Raw genomic sequence first — 22200 nt, 5'->3', positions numbered from 1 at the left:
AACTGCAAGAGATGCTATATTTAAAGTGTGAGGCATTTCTGTCTGCTGAAAGAAAACCTGAAGAAATTACACTCTGTTTCTTGGGCTGAGAAGGAAAAATTGCCTTCTGTTTCTTCTTTGAAAGTCTGTTTTTTATCAGTGAGTCAAAATGTTCACTCTGACACAAACAAGCAGAATTAGTTTGCCTGCAAGAGGGATAGTAGGGTGGTTAAGTGATGTTGTATATAATGCTGCAGATCACTGGGCATTAAGAGTGGTTGGATATTGAATCAAGTAATTGAATCCTAAGGAGAGCTACACTTTGATCTTCTCCTTTCTTTGCAAACAATTCAAAACCTCCCAAAAAAGAGTTGCCGTGGCTAATGTGAGGTAGCCTGATTTGCTATCTAATTACTTTTGAAAGTAGTTAGGTTGTTGTAGTCACTCTCATCTTTAGTAACAAGACTGGTATTAATCACAGACATGTTGGCTGTATTGACTAATGCTGAGTCTCTGTTTTTTGTTCTTATGTGGTTTGCTTATAATAGGTGGGATACTTCCTATGTGGGAGTGGCATGTATAAACCCCTGCCTGTACTTTGGTTAGGGTAATATAAATCTCGTTCTAGCCACCTGAGATTCTCCAGAGTGCAAAAACAGGATTTTGCATGCTTTCCCTTGAACTACTCAAGATGCAGGAGCTTGTTGTGACAGGTGCTACCAGGATGGTACGTCCATTGCCAGATTTGGACAACTAGCAGTACCATGGGGTACTGGGCAAGTGTGTTGGGGTGAAGGCTAAGAACAAACTGTGTAATTGACTGGAAACATGTTGGGCTTCTTGAAGCAGTGAAGTTTGCTTCCAGACATTTTCCTGAAACACATAACACTCACTGGGGCACTTGTTTGTGGTCATCAGGCACTTCATGTGGATAAACTAGTGCTGAGAACTAGATGTAGCTAGAAAAGTGACCGGTTTTCAGTAAGAGCTAGAACTTGGTGAACAGTTACTGGAAACTCTCATGTTTATTTCAATCGCTTTTTCGTTTCAGAGTGAGTTTATCCATGCTCCAATAAATGAGCCACGAGCAGCCTCATTTCCTCCACTCTTTGGTAGGAAGTCATGAGCCAAGACATTATGAACTAGAACTGAGGAGGTATTCAAGTTCACCCAGTTTGTTCAAATGCTTTGTTTGCCTCTCTTCACTCAGTCAAGAAGCTTTGTAACTTGTGTGAGGGAGTCCTTAGGCTGGGGCAGCTATATGGGCATGATTGGCTGAGAAGCAGGTTTTATGTGCATCTTTGGGTTTGGAGGTGCAGAGTGAAACCAGGTGGGATTTCTGACCAGATGGGAGCAACACAGTGCACAGGGAAACATCTGAAGTGAGGTCTCACTCCAGAGAGCTGTGAGAGGTCCCTCTTGAGGGGACAGCCAGTTCTCCTGTCACTGTAATGCCCTGTACAGCATCTTCCCTGGTCCCAACTTCAGAGCACTACACTGTTCCATGTTCTTCAAAGTAGATCTCTTAAGTTTTGCACCACCCCTAGGTCTGAAAGATTTTGGTGATCTTGTTACCTCATGTTTCTTCAGTGCCACCATAGGGAGCAGCTTTGGTTGCTGCTCAGGACAGAGGCCCCATTTGTCTCAAGGCTTGAATATCACTTATTGACTTTATGCTCACTAAGTAATAATATCCAGCTTTACCCATCACTACTTTTCAGTAATCAATATGAAAAAAGAGTACACAAACCTAAGCAGAGGCACATTTAGATTTGTAGCTCTCCAACAGAACAAAGAAATAATTCTACTGCTTTCAACTCCAGTGATAAAAAGTCTATGGTAAGAGCAGGGTAAAAATCAATCTGAAAATGAACTAAAAGCCAAATCCTGAGATGAGTTTGTGAGGTATGTTCCCTTTAAGCCAAATGGACTCAGTCCCTAACCAAATGTCTTAAGTTGTTATTTATTAAACCATTACAGTATTGTTATGTAAGCCATAATGGGTTTCAGTAGGCAGACATGAAGAACACTCCTTAAACCATGAAGTTCAGAAAATAGACATCTCAACTTAATTTTACAGTATGTGCTGCCATTCCTACTATTGGAAGCAGCAAACTAATTCCATCCTCACACCCCCTGAACACCTGGTTCAATAAGGCTGTCCTCACCAGTCACCTCTTCTCAGCCAGCACTTTTCTTTATTTCATCCCTGCTGTATTCAAGCTTCTCCCTGCATCTGATCATCACTGTGGCCCTTTTCTAGTTCATCTGTATCCTCTGTGAGTTGTAATGACCCAAACTTGCACCCTTTTCAATGTCTGAATAAGTCACTTTCAAATTGTGTGACCATGTGTCCTCTTTTGTTAGCTATTCCTTTTTTAGTGTTTTTTAGCATTCTGCTGGGATTTGTCAGTGTGACCCCACTGACAAGTGAACTAGTGATTGCAAGACCTACCCAGGTCTCTTTCCTGAGAAAGAGATAATTACACATTCAGAGCCTGTCACTGTAGGTACAGAGTTAAAGGTAATTTTATGCCTATATACATTATTTTGCACTTAGTGCAAACATTTTGTCATCTGCTCACTTAATATTGTGTACCTAAGATGTAAGTCTTGCCTGTCAGCTTTAGAAGTCATTATTTTGAATAACTTTGTCATGGCATTATTCAGGGCTCTGTCAGGTAGTTTGTGACCAAATTGAGCCTCGCAAAGTCCCGAAGCACATCTTTGATTGGGATCCTGCTTGTTACCTTGTGTCAAAATGACATTTTTTCCCTATCTCTTGCCATTAGGAGAATGTCCCTTCTACCCACTGATTGTTTAACTTCCAGGATTGCACCATCTACCCTTTTGTAACCCTTAAACAACGGTTTTCCCTTGTAATAAGTTGGAAGGCATCAAAAGGACAGATCAACTTTTTCTTCAAAAGCCATTTCACTGTCAATGCCTGGAAATGAACCATATGATTCCTGTAAGGATCAATTAGGTTTGGGTTTTTGTACATACAATCTCTCATAATCTCTGTCACGCACATATTTTTAACAAATGGGTAATTCTGAGACACATCTTGCAGTAGTAACAGGAATATCAACTGACAGTTTTTCATCCCATAGGCAGTAGGAGCAAAATGAAAAAGTGCAAGTGTTTAAAATGGACATTTCTAATAGTTTAAAATATATCATACTGATAATTATAAAACAAGTGTCTTTTTAATTGCTCAGACTCTTCAATCACAACTGATTCACTGATGGTTATCACTCATGTAGATCATAAGGGATTTTAATGGCAAATGTGATGTTAATTTTTATTCTTATGACATTTTAGAACAGAAACTGACTCAATACCTCCCTTTAGTTTTTACTCAATGTTCAACAAAAAGATGAATGTTTTTTATGATGGAATATAAGCTTTTTATTGTCCTGGTAAGTAGCAGCTGCAAAATCTGATACAGTTTAGTGTGTGATAAAGCTGAATGTCACACAGTAATTCATTTGAATAGGAGCCAAGCTAATATTCCTTACTGATGTAACATGCTTGCTAAAATGTTTTTATGGAACTAGGATATCAGATTCATGATGGAAATTTGGGAACTCCCATTTTGGGTGCATTGAAAGTGAGTTGTTCAGATGAACAAGCTATTTATACAGACATGTGGTGTAATACTGGATACTGGTTTAATCTTTTAGTAATCCAGACATTACCATATGGACAAACTGTACAGATTGATGAGGCCTCACTGGATAAATGAATATCTTGCTTCAGTTAATTTGCTGAGCTTTTGTTAGCTTTTATCAGGAGAAAAAAAAATGCTTTCCAGCATATAGTTTATTTGCAGTGACATATAAAATGAGACTGATGACAATCAACACAGATTTAAAGCAGCTTGTTTGACAAGCAGCTCCTGATGGTTTGGACATTTATCTGGAGGGATTTCTTTCCATACTTCGTTGCTTGTAGCCGATGCACTGCCTTTCCAATGTGGAACCACCTTTGCACACACATATCAGAGAGTGCACACAGTTTTCTCTAGCATTTTGCTTTCACTGATGTACCTGTAATAATTTTGCTTAATGCCGTAATGGGTTATTTAGTTTTGTTGTCAACCTCTGCTTTCTCGATCTTCTGTCCTGTAAGGAACTGCCATATTCCTCCTCTGTAGTTCTCATTCCCCAGGGCATATACAAAGGCATCCACTGTCGGCACAGTCTTGGCAATAAGGGCAGGAATCTGTCATGAAACACAGTATTTATTAATAGGAAAATGCACTGAGGAGCCAATGGGCTGATTTCAACTTAGGTTCACTTTCCCTTTACCAAAAAAATGCCTGTCTCCAAGGTCAGCAGCTTGCTACCCCCAGAAAGATGACAAGTAAAAGCAATTTGGTACATTGGAAGTCCTTGACAAGGAAACTATAGTCTCCAGGTGAAAGAATTTAGACTGGTATTGCCCGAAAAAAGGATATTTCAGTTGAGAGTGAATGCAAACAATTAGGAGGAATGAAGGCTGTGGACACTTTCTGATGGATAAGAGGGCTGATGTTGCTAACACATTTTATGTGGGATACTGAATACAGTGATGCATTTGATGACCTGAAACTGGGCTGATTCTTGAGGACTGAAAGAAAGTTGAAAGGTTTGATGTGATATTACTGAGTCCCAGAGGTGGTTGTGGAGCCAGGACTCATAGAAGCAAGGGGAAAAAGGAGGCAGCATAACCTTAGGAGAGATCACTTACAGCTTCCTTGAGGAAAGACAGGAAATATTAGAAATATGAATGACTTTCTTCAAAAATGAAAATTTTGATCTGGTGCCTGACCCTGAGAAGGACAAAAAAAGCTCCTACACACCATGAACCAGTACAGGCTACAGACCCTTGACTGACTGCTGAAGAAAAAACCTCCTGACTTTGCAAATTTTTGCTTGATAAAAGCAGTTATACAATGCCTGTTATATCACTGTGCTTAGCTGTTTTGCCTTACAAGTGGTAGATGAACAGAATGCTTTGAGGAAAAGATCTAGTAATTATATATGTTTTAACTAGTAAACTCAGTTGTGAGTAAACTGGCATTGTTCCATAGGAACAGAGAGAGGACAGTAAGAAAAATGTCATGATTTGGATTCCTTTGGGTGGCACAGACATACCATGCGGTACTTGGGTGGAATGAACATCACATTTTCGACGGCTGCATAGGAGCACAGAAGGCAATAGGGACCCCAGCAAATGGCCAGCGTCTTCAATGGCAAACCAGTGTTAAACTGAAAAACAAGAGCAATAAATTCCTTGGTGTTTCATAATCACACATTGCACCAAATGGATGGGAGAGCTCCTGTAGGACCAAGGTTTGTGTTCACTAGCAGGAGAGGATCAGCCAACAGGGTATGTGATCCCACTGCTGCTTTGCTGTCAGTGCTGGAGATGTGGGAGCACAGCTCCCTCTGCCTTGAGGCCTGCCTGTGCAGTGGGCACAAAGCTCTGTGCCAGGAGTGGGTTGGTCATGAGTGGGGAGTGGCAGAGATAGCAAAACACCTTATGGTAGATCAATTAAATCAGAGTGTGTTCTAGACGTGGAAGCCATGGCCAGCAATTGCTGCTGAGGGAAGAAAGTAATGTGAAAATTTAAAAACCGACAAAAGGGAACGATATTTTGCTGACTTCTTAGATGGTCTTGCAGTCAAATGAACTGTGTGAAGCCAGTGCTATGGCAGTGCAACAGATGGATGCAGTGGCTATGTCGTGGTAGTAGGATTCCTCTGTCCTTCATGCTAGGGACCTATCCGTGGTGTTCATGGCCAGCTGTTCTCAAGTATCTTAGAAATATCAATGACTAGAGAAGTGATAATTTCGTCCTTAAATTTTCTGCATGGTAACTTGTCTGCACAGCTACAGAATATTGTAGGAAACAAATCACATGCTAGTGCTTGTAAACTCACTGGAAAAAAAGGTAATAGAAACAATAATGTGATCACTGAGATTTTTTCAAGAAATATGTAGATGGCACATGTATTTATTTCAGTCAGCTACAAACCAGTCTGCCTGACTGTCTGTTTGCTGATATAACACTTATCTTGAGAATTCACTGTCTTTCCTGAGTGCAGGGGTTGGGCTGTGCCCACCAGCCATGCACAGTGCCCCAGACTGTATGGCCTGCACCTAAGGAGACAGCTCATATAATCACCACATTATATTTCCATAAACCTACCACACCAGAACAATTCCTTTGTTTCCAGCTCATAAAGATTTCTGAACTTCCTCAGCCATGTGTAAACACAATGTGGATGGGAAGGCCCTTCTCCCCCCACAGGGTGCCTGTGTGTTTCCTTGCAGAGCTGTAGTTCTGTCTGACTTCCTCAGTGATAAGCTAAGGGCCTGCAGCAAAGCAAATAACAATCCTTCCTGAGCTTAATTCCTCTGGACAAATATTGGTATGCTATTGGCAAATATTCTGCATGGTGTGTATTAGTTTTGTGAGGAGAGTTGGACCAGCGTTGATGGAGGGAAATCCTCAGGATCACTGGTCCAACTCCCTCTTTGATGGGGAACTGTTTACAACACCAGGTTGGGGCAGATGTGGCCATCTGGTAAAAAGTTGAAATCTCTAAGGATGTTGTTTCCATGAACTTTCTGCGTGGCCCCATCCTGTGTTGCACTACCCTCCTACTCAAGTAACATTGGGGACTTAGTACAGAAGGACCTGAGCCAAAGCCTCTGTGAAAGAAATTGTTTTTTTCAGGGACTTTACTTCTACTGGCTACACCCCTATTTTGACAAGATGATTCCAGGGGCTGGAGAAACATTCTTACCTTATAGTGCCCAGTTTTCCTGAACTTTTGGTGTATGGACTGATAGGCTGTCATCATGATGAAGCCTGGGATCATGAAATTGAAAATGGACAGAGCAAAAAGGAATGTGACATAGTTTCTGGAAAGGGTGAGGAGGGAAAAAAAAAGTGGTTAATTCTTCTCTAGTGTGACTATGTAAACTTGCTGTAAATATTTACCAACTTGTATTTTTAAATTTGCTAAAACCATGTTTTTCAACATGCTTTAAAGCAGCATTTCCAGACAGCCAGTTAAGCTGTGTCATGGTGTTGTGTGTGGGATGTGTAGGATTGTAGAAAATCACAACAGGTATTTGCTTTCTAAACCCAAACAACCTTGCTCAGATAATTGCGTTGGACTTCATAAAACCACAACAGTTTCAAGTCCCAAACCCTGAAAAGGTGCAGCTTATAGATGAGCAAGGGAGTAGCAGGAACCTCAGCACCAGCCTCTCCCACAGAGGAAGCTGTTCCCACATGCCATCACTTGAGTCAAGGCAGCCTTGGGTGATGTCATTGTCCCAGCCACTGGGAGTGATATCTGCCCCAGCAGCAGTGGTGGGGGACAGCTGTTTTGTGTGCTGCTGAGGCCATCCCAGGGCATGGCAGCCTCCACCCCCCTTCTGTGGGAGCTGGCCCTGGCCCTCACCTGTCCCCTGCCCTCACCTGTCCCCTTTGCTGTAGTCCAGGGTGCAGCAGGTTCGGAGGGGTTCGTAGTCGTATTCCCCCCACCCCAGTAAGGGCATCACGGACCAAAAGGCAGCAAACAGCCACGCAAACACCATCATGGAGACAGCCGTGCTCCACTGCAGCCTGCTCCCTGGGGGAAGAGAAAAAGGAGTCTCCAAGCCCCAAACAAAACCACTGTGAAAAGCTGTCCGGCCCTTGGGCAGAAAAAAACAGCAGTCTGTGTCATGTATCCTGAAGCTGACCTGAGTCTGAAGGGCTTGCACAAGATATGAAGGAAGCTTTAGGGAACAGCAAGCTGAGCTTCCTTTTTGTCTACTTTACTTAGACAAATGCTGTACTGCTGCTCAGCTTTGTAGCACACTGAAGATACAGCTGCTCTTACAAACATCATGTTCTTGTATTTTGAGAATGTGTTTAAAGACTCATGTTAAGCAGAGAGCAGGATGAACAGGGTGATGCAATAAATAGTGTTTGAAGGACTAGAGACCTATTGCAGGATGTGGGGCAGCTCAGAAATGTGACTGTGCACACACTCCCCAGCCCCTGACTCCTTCCTTCCTGCCTGGCTAGGAGTGCAGGACATGTGCGGATATCAAACTTCTAACACTGCTGTACATCAATATATATGAACATATACATGGAACCTGACAACAGATCTTGTTCTAAAAATACTACTGGACAAGTAATTTTGTCCTTGAAGTCATTGCTTAGCCTGGAACAGAAAATATGAAGCTCAATACTAGTAATTTTTTTTTCTAATGTTATAATAAAAATGTTTACTTGTGCCTATCTTACCCAGTTCCAAAAAATACCACAGGAATAGGTCAATGGATGAAATGAAAGACTGGAAACTTCAGAAGACACAGGAAGTATTTCTCCATGGGGAAGGCAGGCAGGCTTCTTTGCTGCTGTGGGATATTGTGTTAGCCTTGCTGATTGTGTGTCTGAAGCTCTGGCTAATCCTGTTATCAAGGCTACTGTCCATCGTCACAGCCTGTGACGCCAGCAAGGAGAATGGCAACTTTCCCCACTACTCCTTTCTAATCAAATCTCCCATCAGGGTGAAGTAATGATGTAATTTTCATTGAGGTTGAGAAGCAATCTTTTTGTCTGCCCTTAACCGCAGCATGATGACAACAGTCGGGAAGATTCAGGCCAATTTTGATCTTTGTTGAAAAGGCGAAAGACTGGGGATGAGGTGCAACAGGTGAGGCCCTGCCATGGAATCTGATGAGCCTGACTCATGGGCAAAGAACATGTGGGGCCACACAGACTGGAGATCCCCATAAGGCAGCAGCTCCAGAAAGGATAACAAACTCTACAGTAGTTATTTTGTGTTGTACTGTCGTTGTATAGTTTAAAGAAGGAAAACAAAGTAAGTGTGATAGTGAAACTGTCCTTTTACAGGATTGCTGGTTCTACCTCAGTGCTTTTTCTTATCTTCCAGAGGTTCCTCAGGGAGAAGAATTAGAGTTTCAATTGTGTTAAAAATCAACTTGGAAAATTTGTTTGGTGCAGGTGTTCAGAAATTAGTCATGGAAAAAGACATTACAATTTAAACACCAGGGAAAAGTAAAGAAAATCCTTTTTATAAATACTCTATGTTTTAATATGGTATTTAAAAATGATTTTCCTAGTAATTAAAAACATTTTTTGTAATAATTACTAATGAAGAATTATTAATGACTGATATCTGTCTTTTGTATGATTCCTGCATAGGAGACACACTTTGGTTACAAAGGCTTAAATATGGCTTTGTGGTACTGACATAATATGACTCTAGAATGACCTAGATGAAAATAAAAGAATAGATTTTCATTCAGGGGACTAGAAATACAAGTAAAACTTTTTAGTAATATTTTTTTTAATATCTTGGTTTCAAAGAAACAATGTAGCTTAAGCTTTATCTTTCAGAAGTGCATGCAATTTAGGTATATGCTCAAACAAGCATGTTAGGGCTGTTATTCATTAAAGGTGTCCATTTGTGGTCTACACAGCAATTCTTGTAGCTTGGCTTTACACAACTGCAACTCGAAATTCAACTGGGACAAAGCTTATTACATAAGCTGTCAGATTGGTTTTGTGTTTTACATATTCTTGCAGCATTTTAAAGGCATTATCAACAGCAGCTGCATTGAAACCTGGATCTGAATTGTGTATCTTTTAAAACAAGCTTATGCCAAAAGCAGCTTTATTGCTTTGGGAATACAATTTTGTAAGTGGTAAGCCCTCCTGGTATTCTGAAAAAACCTTGAACCAAATCTTGAGGGGTTTTTGTATCTCAGCAATTTCTATAAAATAATTAATACCCATTACTTTTTGTGATACCTTGTGACAGAAAGTTTGTTCTCTTTCTGTCCTATCCTTTCATTTCATGGACTGCTGCAATACTGTGAAGGTTTCAAACAGGATGGGCCCTGATGGCGCACTCTGGTGCCACTGAGTCCTGGGCACACCCCAGTGCTTTATGGATCTTGGCATGTAACAAAAGCATACTTGCATTGATATAATCTGATATAACCTCACCTTCCCTGCTGTCACCTTGCACAGAAAAGCTGGAAGAACTCCTGCTCCACTGGCTGCAACCTCCTCTGGGATCCTTTGTGGTGCCCAGTCTCTTGGTGCCACAACTGTCCCCTGGCCCATGTGCTTCCATCTGGGGTATGGGAGAGTTGTGAGGCCTCCTGCTGAAATTGCTTTCAAGTATTTTCTATCAAGAGTGGTTTAGTGAAGATTTCCATGTTGAGTTTTTTAAAGGGAAAAGTGCAGCCCATAGGACACTCCAGGGGAAACCTCCCTGTGCCTGTGGCTGGCAGTGCCTCTGCCTCAGTTCCCTCCACCTTGCTGGGGAGCCCACATGCCTGGCAGGGCTCTGGGCAGCTCAGCAACCCGACTTTTCTCATTTTTCATTAATTTTGGGTCGTTTCCACTTTGTTTTCCTAAATTTTGCTTTCATATTTGTGCCTTTTCTATGAAAATCTGTAAGGAAAATTTAATTTCAGTTACTTTTCCTTAGGTGTTTGGCGTCACAATTTTCTTATTAGATGCAGAATAAAAGGACTATGCAACTATAGAGTCTGGCCCCAGGCATGTCTCGACTGTGCCTTTGGAAATCTCATCTCTGGGGCTGAATTCCTCTATTCTTTCTCCTCACACTTAAGAAATCCTGTTTTGGACACTAGAAGAGGAAAGAATCAGAACTAACAAAATTATATTTTTCCTTTTCACTTTGACCTTTTGCAAAATAAGATTAATGTTGAGGCAGACCTGATGAAATCAGCTGCTTGTTGACCCTCCAGAAAATATTTACTCACACATCAAAAGTAGCTAAAATGCATGAATGTGAGATTAAACCAGCTCAATGTTGTTTTAGTTTTAGCCAGAAAAAACACTTTCAATACAAGAACAGTGAAAGAGTAGTGATTTGTTCCCATGACAAAAATGTCACCCCCTGAGAATGCTGACAAGAGCCCAAGTCGAGAGCAGCTCAGTTGTTTTTGTGCACAGCAGACCATTGCTTTACTTTCAATGCCTTTTTTGGGCCTGATAAAATTTATGTAATAGCCACGTATGTCCTAATTCAATTAAAAGTCTATGTGTGGAGTTCATATGCTTACAGATATAATTCCTAATTAAGGTCCACTCTGGTAGTTTGGTCCTATTAGATCTAATCACTCTTTTTCTCTGGCTTTCTCTCTTTGAAAAGCAAAAGGGAAGCTTGTCTTTTCCATACAGTGAAATATTAATACAGGAATTTTAAAATGGCTTCTGTAATTGCTTTGGAACAGAACAAGGTCACTCTCATAAGCAGACCCCTCCCCTCCCATCATTCAAAGATTACTCAAAATTGTGATGTCAAAAGATTAAATTTCAAAAAGTGCTAGATAGAGCATGGGACATTAATCCTTTTGATTGTGATGGCCAGTTTTTGGTGACATAATCATAAACTATATCTCCATCTTTAGTTTGTGGGAACATTTATGGATGTAGATTTTTTAAAAGATTTATGATTTATTCAAACATTTAGCTGATTTTCACAAAAGAGAAAAAAATATATCTCTGAAAGGAATTTCTCAAACAAAACATCAACAGGATTTTCTGTGATGGAGGGGGAAAAAAAGTCCATTTTCTTCATTCTTGCAAATAATTAAATTGTAATAGCGTATAATATTAATTTATAATATATTCCAGAACAATATGGCTTGTTCCAGACTTCATGGCATGCATCACTTAAAATTAGATGTTTATCAAAGACAAAGATATTTGAAAGTCTTATAAGCAATAATATGTATCAGTCATAGGTAAAGTAGGTGTTGTACCTACTTACTCTGCATTGCAAAAACCAGCAGTCACTGGAGCTCACAAGAATTCATTTTTTGTAGGAATTAGAAAGCTGCAAGGCATAATAGCTTCTTTTGTGCATATTATTGGAAGAAGCTCTTTAAAATTACCTAATTAAGGGAATTTTTACTCCTTGTTTTATTTTGTTTTGCTTTAGTTTGGTTTTTTGTTGTAGTTCTCTGTGATCACAGAGCTGTTCTGGTGATTGCCTCCTGCTTCAGTGAAAAACTGCAAGATCTATATAAACACTGGCATTTTGTCAGGGAAACTGATACAGGTGCAAAACTAGATGAAGGTGATGTGGCAGGGTGTCTGCACTAAGTGTGACAGGAGTCAAGGATTTGCTCCTAATTTGACAGAACTGACAGCTGAAATTGGAGCAAATGGTAGCTTGGTAATCTTTGAATACTGATATAACAACCCAGATTTTGTTGAATGTTAAGGATTAGATAAAACTGACTGCAAGTCCATTTCTTGAAATCGAATGCCGCTGTGAAATTCCTGCTGGTTTTGTTCATCTTTCCTTTTGTAATATTGAGAGAAGTATTGACAAAAATCACTTCAGATTTTCCATTTCCCCCTTAAATGCAAGGGCAAAATATTCTAGTTGTTTTTCTTTCCTTTTAAAATTGTAACTGTGCTTATGAAAGGGAAAAAACTGATCAGGATCCTGCCCCTGTCCACAAACTTCTGCTGACAGCATGACACCTTCTCACCAAAATGAATGTGTTTGATTGAGATGCCTTCAGCAAGGACATCTCTAGTAGGTGGCTGCCTGCTATGCAGGTCACTGATACTCTGGGCTCTCCACCAGCTGCCTCCTGCCTGCCTGATCCCAGCTCCAGGGAGGCCTCCTAGGCTGCTGCTTCTTTCCTCCCTTGTTGTGTTAACATAATTCAGGATGTTTTCCTTTTCTGAATGGCCAGGGAGGGAGAACTAACAAAGTCTACCTAGATATAAACTGTCTCCCTCTGTCCTTAATTCTTGGCTGTTGATAGATACCTTCCTCAGAGTTTGCCCTTTCCTTTTTCACTGACAGGCACAAACATTAAACTACTTCTGTTTTATCCTTTCCCCCCAAATGATCAAATCAGGGAGTAAAATTATCTGGTTTCCTGTCTTACTAGTGATTGATAACCTTCAGATTTTTCTCCTCTTATTGCATTCTTTCAGACTGTTTCTGCAGTTCTCTTTGCTGTGAAAGTAGCATCTCATAGGGCCCAAAGCTTCATTTAGGGGATGAAAGGATAGTTGCCCAGAGTGGTTGCCTAGGAGGAAAAAACCAAGAGAGGGGAGAATAAAATATCTTGAAACTCTTTCTTCTCTCTGTGTGTGGTGATAATCCTGTTTTCTTCCATATGCCTGTTAATATCAACCCCATTTCAGATGAGCGACTTGTCTGGTTATCAATATACTTTAAAGGCTAGTGTTTTGTCACTGAGGGTTGTACTGACTTCTAAATTTAAAACCTTGGTTTATTTCCAGAATGTTGCTGAATAAATTTGTGTTATGGGCATCCAGAATGGCTGTAAAGTCCCAAATTTTCCTAACATTATAGTAATCTCTCTTGTTCCCGTCAGCTCTTTCTTCCTCAGAAATATGGATGGTGAATAATCAATGCCACCACAAAGGTTTTCTTGGGAAACTGTTAGGACATAACAAAAAAATTGGGGATGATGTAATTGAGCCTGGAATGAGTATCAGTTCCTGTGGAATGAAGATACAAGGTTGATAGCTTTGTGTTTTTGGGCAAAGGTATTTTGTATATTCTGTACAGACATGCAACTCGCAAAGGTGTCAACAGTTTAATTTATGCATTGAGAACACAGTATAGCCTGTAGGCTTGGTGTAGCATATCTGTGAAATATGAGTTAATCTTCCTTGCAATTAGCATGTAAAGATGCAACTAGAAGGGGCTGGTTTTACTGGAACAGCCACAGGGCCTGAGCACCTTCTGGGTTTTTGGTTTTGTTTTGTTGTTCAAAGTATTCACTGCAGCTGCCATGTTTGGCCATCAGTAAGTAACCATTAGAGCAAAGTGAAGAAGCTTGTGCCCTTAGGGTGTCCCTGCCTGTGCTCTTAATGTAGTGTGTGCTCTTGACTGGAGAATTGCATGACACAAAAGCATTAAAGTCAATGTTGCAGACAGTAAAATGTCTTTTCAAGATATGCTTACTTTCAGGGTCTCTCTTGTAAAATACAGATGTTGCTTTTCTAGATCCAAATGTATTTCAGTGTCCAAGAGGTGTTAGTATGGATTTAGCTTACAGCCTGCATTATTTGGGGTCTTTATCTAGACATGAAAAAAAATTAAATTCCTTGCCTGAGATGAATTCCTTCAAGAGTTGCAGAAAAAAAAATTGGCAACCTTTTCAACCTTATCAAGATCGTCTGAATGTATTTCCTGTGTACTTTGGGAGTGTTTTACCATTTGCTGCTTTAACCATATGGAGGCTGTGCCTGAAAGGCCGTGTGGATGCTAATGGAGGAGGGCATTGAAGCACTGCAGCTCAGCAGTTTCTTCCCCAACAAACTTCTAACATTTCCTTGAGAAAATATTTTGTGACGTAGTCTGAGCAACCCATGCTTTGGCACAAGAAAAGGAGGGTTGTGTTTGTCTGTCAACATTGCCAAAGAGACACAGCATTTTCTGGGAATCGTGTGGTTACATGAGGTGCTCTGGATTCCTCATTCTTCTAGAAAAAGCCAGGCTTTAGCAGGAAACATGAAAGCTGCATATCTGCATGGGAGGACCTCATCCCTTTCTCCCAGGTGGCAGAGCTCCCACATGACTGCCAAAATGGCCAGATAGTGCAGATTAGGGCATTGATGAGTGCCAGGATGTTGTAGAAATATAGAACAGTTCAGGCTGGGAAAAACTTTTAAGAGAATCTCTGTCCTTTCAGGATAGGTTTGTATTTCCTCTTGTGTCTTTTCCCCTTTTCATAATGAAGGGCATGAAATTGTACACCCTGTGTTTGTCACTCAGTCCCTTCCCAATAACTTTTGAGAACTCTGGCTACCTAGAGACACTGGAGAGGGAATTGGGGACTGACAGGTACTAAATTGCTGCATTTACTGTGAAAGTTGGTGTTTGGGGAGAGCAGAGGCCCCATGAAAACACCCACAGAGCAGTCAGCATGAGTCTATCTTATTAGAAAAAAGGAATATCATCCCTGTGCAGATATTTGTAAGACAGCAGGGTTTGCTGCTTCCAGTGCTTGCAGGCCTGCTAATTTGTTTTACAGTCAATGATAATGCCTTTTGCTGTGCTTCCCAGCTTCTGGGCTAGCTAAGAGATTGAAGTTATTCCCTTGTACCCACAGTGGTGGCTAAAGCACAGCTGGAGCCCCAGCACAAATCCTAGCAGTCCCCACAGACACTGAATCTAATGCAGCACCCTCATTAAGCAGAAATTTCCACTCATGTTACATGAATGCACAAATGCAGTATTGGCAAAGTTTGTGAGGAAGTTCTGCGATGAAAGACAAGGCATATCTATCTCTATAAATCCATACATTTTTCAATCCTGTCAATCTCTATTTCTCACCTAAATCAAAAATATGCTTTCATAAGTCTACAAAAAAAGACAAATTTATTTTCCTAGGTTGATCTCTCTGTCTAACATTAGATTTCCATTAAATCCAGCTAAGATGTCAGAGTTAGTTAAAAACTAAATTGCAAGAGACAACAACAACAACAACAACAAAATAGTCTTCCATAAGAAAAAAACCTACATGAACATATTCATGCTCTTAACAGTACTTAAAAATAGCCCTGCCACTTTTATTGAAAATCTCAGATAATTTGTTTCTTGCTTGGAAACAAATGCACCAAGTTGAGTTCTTATAAGTGGGCCTGGAATGAAACACAAACCCCACAAATGTCTCTTGCACCCCAGAAGGTGTGTGTGTCACACAAAGGGGCTGCTGAGCTGTCTGTCTGGTCATGCCTCTGCATGGGCTGTGCTCCAGCTGCAACTCTGCAGGGGCAGCTCTCCAGCTACACCAAATTCATCCATAATTAGTAAACAATGCATGGACATGAATGTCTGTCTGGTGCACAGCAGGGTGTTGGATGAAAGCCCAAGGGGAGTAAATGTTTTTTTCATTGTGAAGAGTTAGATTTTGTTTGGAATTATCTTTTAAGGATTACTTACAGATTAAGAGAAAGCACGGCAAGAGGATCACAACTTGGATGTGATCCAGAAGAGGAAATATCTCCTGAGGGTAGTTGGTGATTGCCCCCTGTATAGGAAGAGGTCCTTTCGAGATATTGTTTATATGTGCATTATCTCTAGTGTGTGAGATAAACAAACTTACATAGAAGACACAGAAATAATAAATATGTGCTTGCTTTGATTCTCAGCATCCTAAGCCAAGCTGCCTTGTAGCAGGATCTGGGTGAGGTCCATTGGTAAATTGTAGCCCTTACTTGTACAGTAGTGATGGTATCGGTCCCAGGCGACTGCAGCGCTGGAGCCAATGCTGGCTAGTGCTGTCAGGAAGCCATGGAATCCATGAATTTGGCAGCCATCTGAGCCATAGGGCCAGTATCTGTCAACAAACAAGGAATATGTTAAGAAAATGATAGACAGAGATGAAGACATGTTTGGAAATTGCATTAGTGGAGAGGGTAAAATGTTTCTGAGCTATCTGCCTGAGAAACATTGTAAAAGATGTTACTGTGGTTGCCTTTAGGTATTTGCCAGTATTTTTCGTGCTGTGGTGTCTGATACAGTACGGAAGCTATTTCTACTCTTAATACTGAGAGGAAAATAAAATCCTGCATTTTTGTATTGAAAAGTTGAGGGGTTTAAAACTGAAAACTACATTTCATCCAATTATCCACAGTTTCAAAATGTCTATACTTTGTGAGCCAACAATCTGTCAATGTGTAGAAGTAGCAAATGAATAATAACCTTTTGGAAAGTCCATGTTCACCATGCAACAGAGTACAAAACCAAATAAAAATACTTCTGATGGCAAGACTGAGGCCTTCAAATAGCTTTGCAGACATAGAAGGAAAAGAAGTAAAAGTATCTCCCAGTGTCTTTGCAGACACAGAAGGAAAAGGAGCTGTGACATTTTTTTTCTTTCTGCATTCATCTAACCTGACTCTTACGCTCATAAACCTGGCTGTGAGGCGAAAATCTGCAGCAATCTACTTTCTCATGTATTTACAGAACACCTGGATAATACATAAGGAGACTACTCCTGGAACAGGAGACAGCTTACTGCTTGGGAGGCTGGAAAACTTGTGCTCCAATTTAAGAGACAAAGTCATACAATAGTCAAAACCAAGCTCATTTTGATGTATTAACCTGGGCTTCTCAGTTCCAGTTCAGTAAAGGTAAAGGCATCTTTACTGACTACAGTGAGATGTAAGTGTCTGAAACAAGACTAACCTATATAGGAGGTAAAATATTAGAATAAGGGCCCATTGGAGCTTATTATTTACTTGTTAATTTGCAAATATTTTTAATAGTCATTAAGAGAGAATAAAGTTACCAGATTCTGGCTCAAAATCTGTTTTTTATTAAAGGCCTTTACGGAGTGTAAAAATATGGTACTGAGGTGAAATTCATCAGCTATTTTACAGGGTAGGGGTCTTTTGAGTATGGTTAACTTGTGTTTTTTTGTTGTAATCATTTACTAAAATGCTTGATACTGTTTCTGTCCTCTGATTAAATGATTGACGTATGTGAAAATGTAGAAAATCAATTGTCTCATAACTGATGTGAACTCTGTGGTAATAGATCTGCATTTTAATTTAATGAAAAGATTCACAGAAAACCCCCACCAAACAGATAAATACTTGCAGGTAAATTCGGGGTCAACCTAGAGGTTTAGTGAAATGGTACTTTGATATTCCAGTAGCTTCTATAATGACCAGTAAAGCTGTCTGGTTAAAAGTCTTCTATAATCAGTCTTACACTTTGTCAGTGATTATGCACAGCAAGGTCTGCTTTTCTACTTGTCTGGTAGAACTACATAAAGTTTCATTTTCTTGTTTCAAATTGAGAGAATGAGAAGGTTGGCTATGAGTTATTGCAGAGAGAGAGTAATTTGATTACTTTGATCTCTTAGAACTTAAGCTATTAATTTTCATGTAGGTCCTCTGATCATGCTTTAGGAAAACCTGCAGGCTATACCTTAGGAAGCTGGAAAAGGCAGCAATGAAAGCGTTGATGCAGATCCCGCAGTCGGCCAGTGCAATGCTGAGCACCAGCAGATTGCTGGGCGTTCGCAGTTCTTTGATTTTTCGGAAAGAAAGAATTGTCAAGCCATTCAGACAGAAACCAAGCAGGGCTGAAAGACAGAATTGTTTGGTGTGATTCAACTGGAAATGGAAAATATCTACAATGATACTGCTGTTTTCTTTAATGAGGGAACAATAATTACAGTGGAAACATGCACAGAGAATACATCTGTAGTGGTCAGTCTGCACGCAAGTTACAAAGGCTTTCGGGAGAGAAGTTGTAGGTGACAGCTGAAGACAAAGGTCCAGATTGCATCAGGGATATGGCCAGTCACATGGAGCAGAAATGGTTTGATCTTATTTGTAATTCTGCCTTTTGTTGTATAAGAGAAACTGTGTTGTCAGGCTCCATCCAGGGACGTGGTTCAGAGTAAGGGAAGTGCAGAGGAGGCAGTTTCAGAGGGTCTGACAGCCAGCACATGCTGCCGGTGCACACATCTCCAAGCCTGTCTTTGATAGAGAAATGGACTGTGTGCAATATCACTTATAAAATTCTTTTGTGTTTAAGCACAGATATTCCTCAGCTGTGTTTCAGTCACTCCCTTTAGGCTTCTGGCTAAGGTTAGCCTACACACTGCTTGAATCACACTGGCTCAATCTTATTACTGCCCCTCGTCAAGAGACTATACATGGAAAGGAATAATCTAATTATGAAAAGCAGTAATTGACAGGTTTTAAAAAAATAAGTTAATGTTGTTCCTCAGAGAGGAGCATCCAAGCCACCCTAGTTATTCACCCATCACAGAGCTGTGCCACCCTGAAACCCATTCTTCACTGGTTTAAATTTAAGCTTTGTCCTTTAATGCCCTTTTCAAGGTGCCCTGAATTAGTTTAGCTCTGAGGCTCTGACTCAACACCCAGTCTCTAAGTTTCAGTCAGATGGGAGGCACTATGTCTTTTTCTTTGTGTTCTTCTGGGAAAAAGAAATTATGTAGCCCAGAAAAAATCCATATCCCCTAATTCTGTAAAGTAGTGTAGTTACTTATGCTCATTGTCTTAATTCTCCAGTTACATAAGATGGATGATTTTTTTCCTAGTCCGAAATCCTGCTTCTACCTTAATTGCATTAATGACTGATGGCATAACCATAGGAGCAGCTGATGTGTGTTTTTCATTACACAACATATAACAAAATATTTCCAGGACAAATATTTGGAACCATTTGAGATCTGCTGTTCTTATTTCCTCACTGCCAGATTACCTCCCATCCACAGCATAAAACTGCTGTAAACTCTCCCAAATGCAGATAAGCCTTTAGGAGAGTTATGTTGTGAGCATATTTAGAGTACAGCTGGAGCATTATTACTACATTGACTTTTTTCTATCTTTTCCCTCTTTTAGGAAGCCTCAGACCTCACCACATTCTGCTTTCTTGAAGGTCAGCATGAGTGTACAAATAGAGAACTTAACTAAATTTTGAAAAAATAGCTTTGAATTTTCATTTTTAGATCAGCAATTGTGATTAGTTAGTAAAGTGAATGCGGCTCTTCCCCACAACTTTTTTGTGAACTGCACTTACAAGCTGCCATAAGAAGAAAGAGACGTCTTCATCTCCTGTATCTTAGAGTCTTTCAGAAAGGGAATTAATCTTTAATTATTTAGTTTGATCTTCTAAGTCTGTTGACCAAGAGTTTTACTGCCAATCTGCTAGGAACGTTCTGCCTAAAACCCTATAGAAAATACTTGCCTTTAGTAAATCATAAATTTATTAGACCACATCTAGTTTAAGTGGAGTTTACTCTGCTTGAACTTCAACTGCAGGTCCCCAGCACCCACCAGTGCCCAGGAAGAGGTGGGTGGGCAGGTACCACAATCAGCCCCTCTCCAGCAGGACCCACTGTCGGGCTCTGCCAGCACCACACAGTGTCCCTGTCCCACTGCCGCTTCCCACTCCTCAGAAACGAGGTGCAAAGCCATGCCAGGCCCTGCCAGGCTGTGTAGATGGCTTAATGGCCATTGCCCAGGTTTAACCCTGGACTCTGTTTAGGCAGCAGCCTGCCCCTGAACAAGAAGTAGAAGCCTTTACTTCTCTCTTCTGAGGAAGAGTGTCTGACACGGCTGTTGCAGCTTTCCTTTGCAGCCAGATATGATGCTGCCTTCCACCTGAGCTTACCTGCAAAGAGAGGGCGAGCACCCACTCTCATGTTCCCAGGGTGAGTAGAAATGCCCAGAATGGGCATTTATCCCATTCTGATGGTGTTTACAGCTTCTCCTCCTCTACTGCTGGGCCCCACGATCCTTGCACCCCCAGCTGAGCAGCACTACTCAAGGATGGGATGCCAGGCCCTGGGACTGACACTAACATAATCCTGGCTGCAAGCCTTTGCTAGCTGCCAGGTAGATATAAATTCATAGTTTTGTTGCAGTCTCTCAATGAAGTGGCATATGCCTTAAGAAAAGCCCCCATTGGCTAAATTAAATTGATATGCTTTTATTTACTTTTACCCAGCAGCCATTAATTGCAGCTCCACCAATGCAATCTGGATGTATGCTAAGAGTTTACAGGTTATTTGGGACCTATCATGTTTAATTATAAGACAGCCATCACAGCCCACAAAACAAGCAATCCAATTTTATTGAGAGATTATCAATCATTTCAATACCCTTCCCCTGAGGAAAATAAAATCGCCCTTAAAAGTCAACAACAAAATCCCACATCCCAAAATCTTGAGAAGAAAGCTAAGTAGCAACTACTTCACTGCCACAGCTATGTGTACTGTGCAGATTTTCACTGCAAACAGCTTGCAGCTCACCCTGATGTTCTCACCAGAAGTACTGGTGATGTGGCCACAGTAACCAGGGAAAATGTACCACAAATGCTGCCGTTTACTTCCATTTCATCCCCCTCTCACCATGAATAATAGGGGAAAAAAATTTCTTGCTCCTGAGGTCCCACATTGAACTTACCTTCTACCAGGAGAGCAGTGCCGATGGCAAACACTTCTATTTCAGTGAAGCCTTCAGGGAGAGGGTATGGAGCAACCATTCTTATGGCAAATATGCCAAAAGATTTAACCTCTGCCCTCTGTTATAGCTGTAGGGTTGCTTTTTCTCCAGATCCCTCTACTTCCAGTTGCCCAAGGCTTCTTAAAGGAGCAGTTCACGTGCAGACACATGCTGTTATTATATAAAAGCTTTGGGGTTTTACTCCCACCCCTACAATCCCTGAAAGAATGTTATTAATGATGGGACTGGCATCAACCCGCACTCCCCCTCCTCCCGCAAATCGTATTTCAGATACCAGCAAAATGAAAGCATTCATTGCAATTACAACAAGTTCTTTGTAGAGACAAGATTAAAAAACCTGTCCAGTTAATTCTGCAACACTGGAAAAGAATTAAAGTTTTTGGAACAAAAGGAACATGTAATATATAATTGTGAAGTGACCTGAAAAATAAAGAGGCACTCATAGAGTTGGTAATTAGAGGAAAAGTATGAACCAATAATTTCTGCAGCTTGTAGGTGTTCCCTTCACCCATTTTTCAGAAACTGACCAAGGCCTTTTTCTGCCAATGCCTGTTCTTTATAGTAACACATCTCCTCTTTGTAACTGAGGCTTAAATTACTGTTCACACTGGCACAGCCTTATTAAAGGTAAACACAAATTCCTGATGTTGAGCCCTAAACATACAAGGCTGTATGTGAGTTGCCCAGTGGTGAGCACTCACAGGAAATAACTTCTGTCCTGCTGGAGATGTTTGAGGACTGCAGTCTTGATGGCTTTGGAATATGTGCAACCTGCAGCTTGTCCAACCTCCAGCTCATTACCTGCTAGCTGGCCTCCCACCAAAAGCAAGTCATGTGATGGATCCAAAATGTTGCATGAGCCTTTGTCATTTCCAGCAGGGTCAACCATTTTCCTTTCATTTACTGTGCTATTGATTGATTAACTAACACTTTGAATGCCTGGATCCTGCAGAATGCAAGACAGCAACTTTCAGAGTCCAGGTGAAACAAATGTCCTTTTTCAGCTATACCACTATTATTACTGTGATTTTCAATGCCTGTCCATTAAAAGTGAGCAATTTGGCCATACTTCTCAATTTTTAACCTGCATTCAGAATAGCAACAGCTATGATAACTACTATATATAGGCTGTTTTAATAGTACTT

General features: G+C 40.7%; 1 protein-coding gene across 1 annotated transcript; it reads right to left on the bottom strand.

Annotated features, from left to right (window-relative positions):
- Window positions 1-3786: 3786 nt before the first annotated feature.
- On the bottom strand, window positions 3787-21213 carry RGR (retinal G protein coupled receptor). Its single transcript, XM_071563966.1, has 7 exons — window positions 20996-21213; window positions 17982-18138; window positions 16262-16383; window positions 7463-7616; window positions 6780-6897; window positions 5121-5234; window positions 3787-4206 (listed from the first exon to the last, which is right to left on the bottom strand). Exons 1-7 carry the CDS (start codon window positions 21072-21074, stop codon window positions 4063-4065), a joined length of 888 nt encoding a protein of 295 aa, XP_071420067.1. The 5' UTR covers window positions 21075-21213; the 3' UTR covers window positions 3787-4062.
- Between the last annotated feature and the right edge of the window lie 987 nt (window positions 21214-22200).

The sequence above is a fragment of the Pithys albifrons genome, chromosome 9 (genome assembly GCF_047495875.1).
Source record: "Pithys albifrons albifrons isolate INPA30051 chromosome 9, PitAlb_v1, whole genome shotgun sequence".
Taxonomy (NCBI): Eukaryota; Metazoa; Chordata; class Aves; order Passeriformes; family Thamnophilidae; genus Pithys; species Pithys albifrons.
This window is presented reverse-complemented; position numbering and strand designations above follow the sequence as displayed.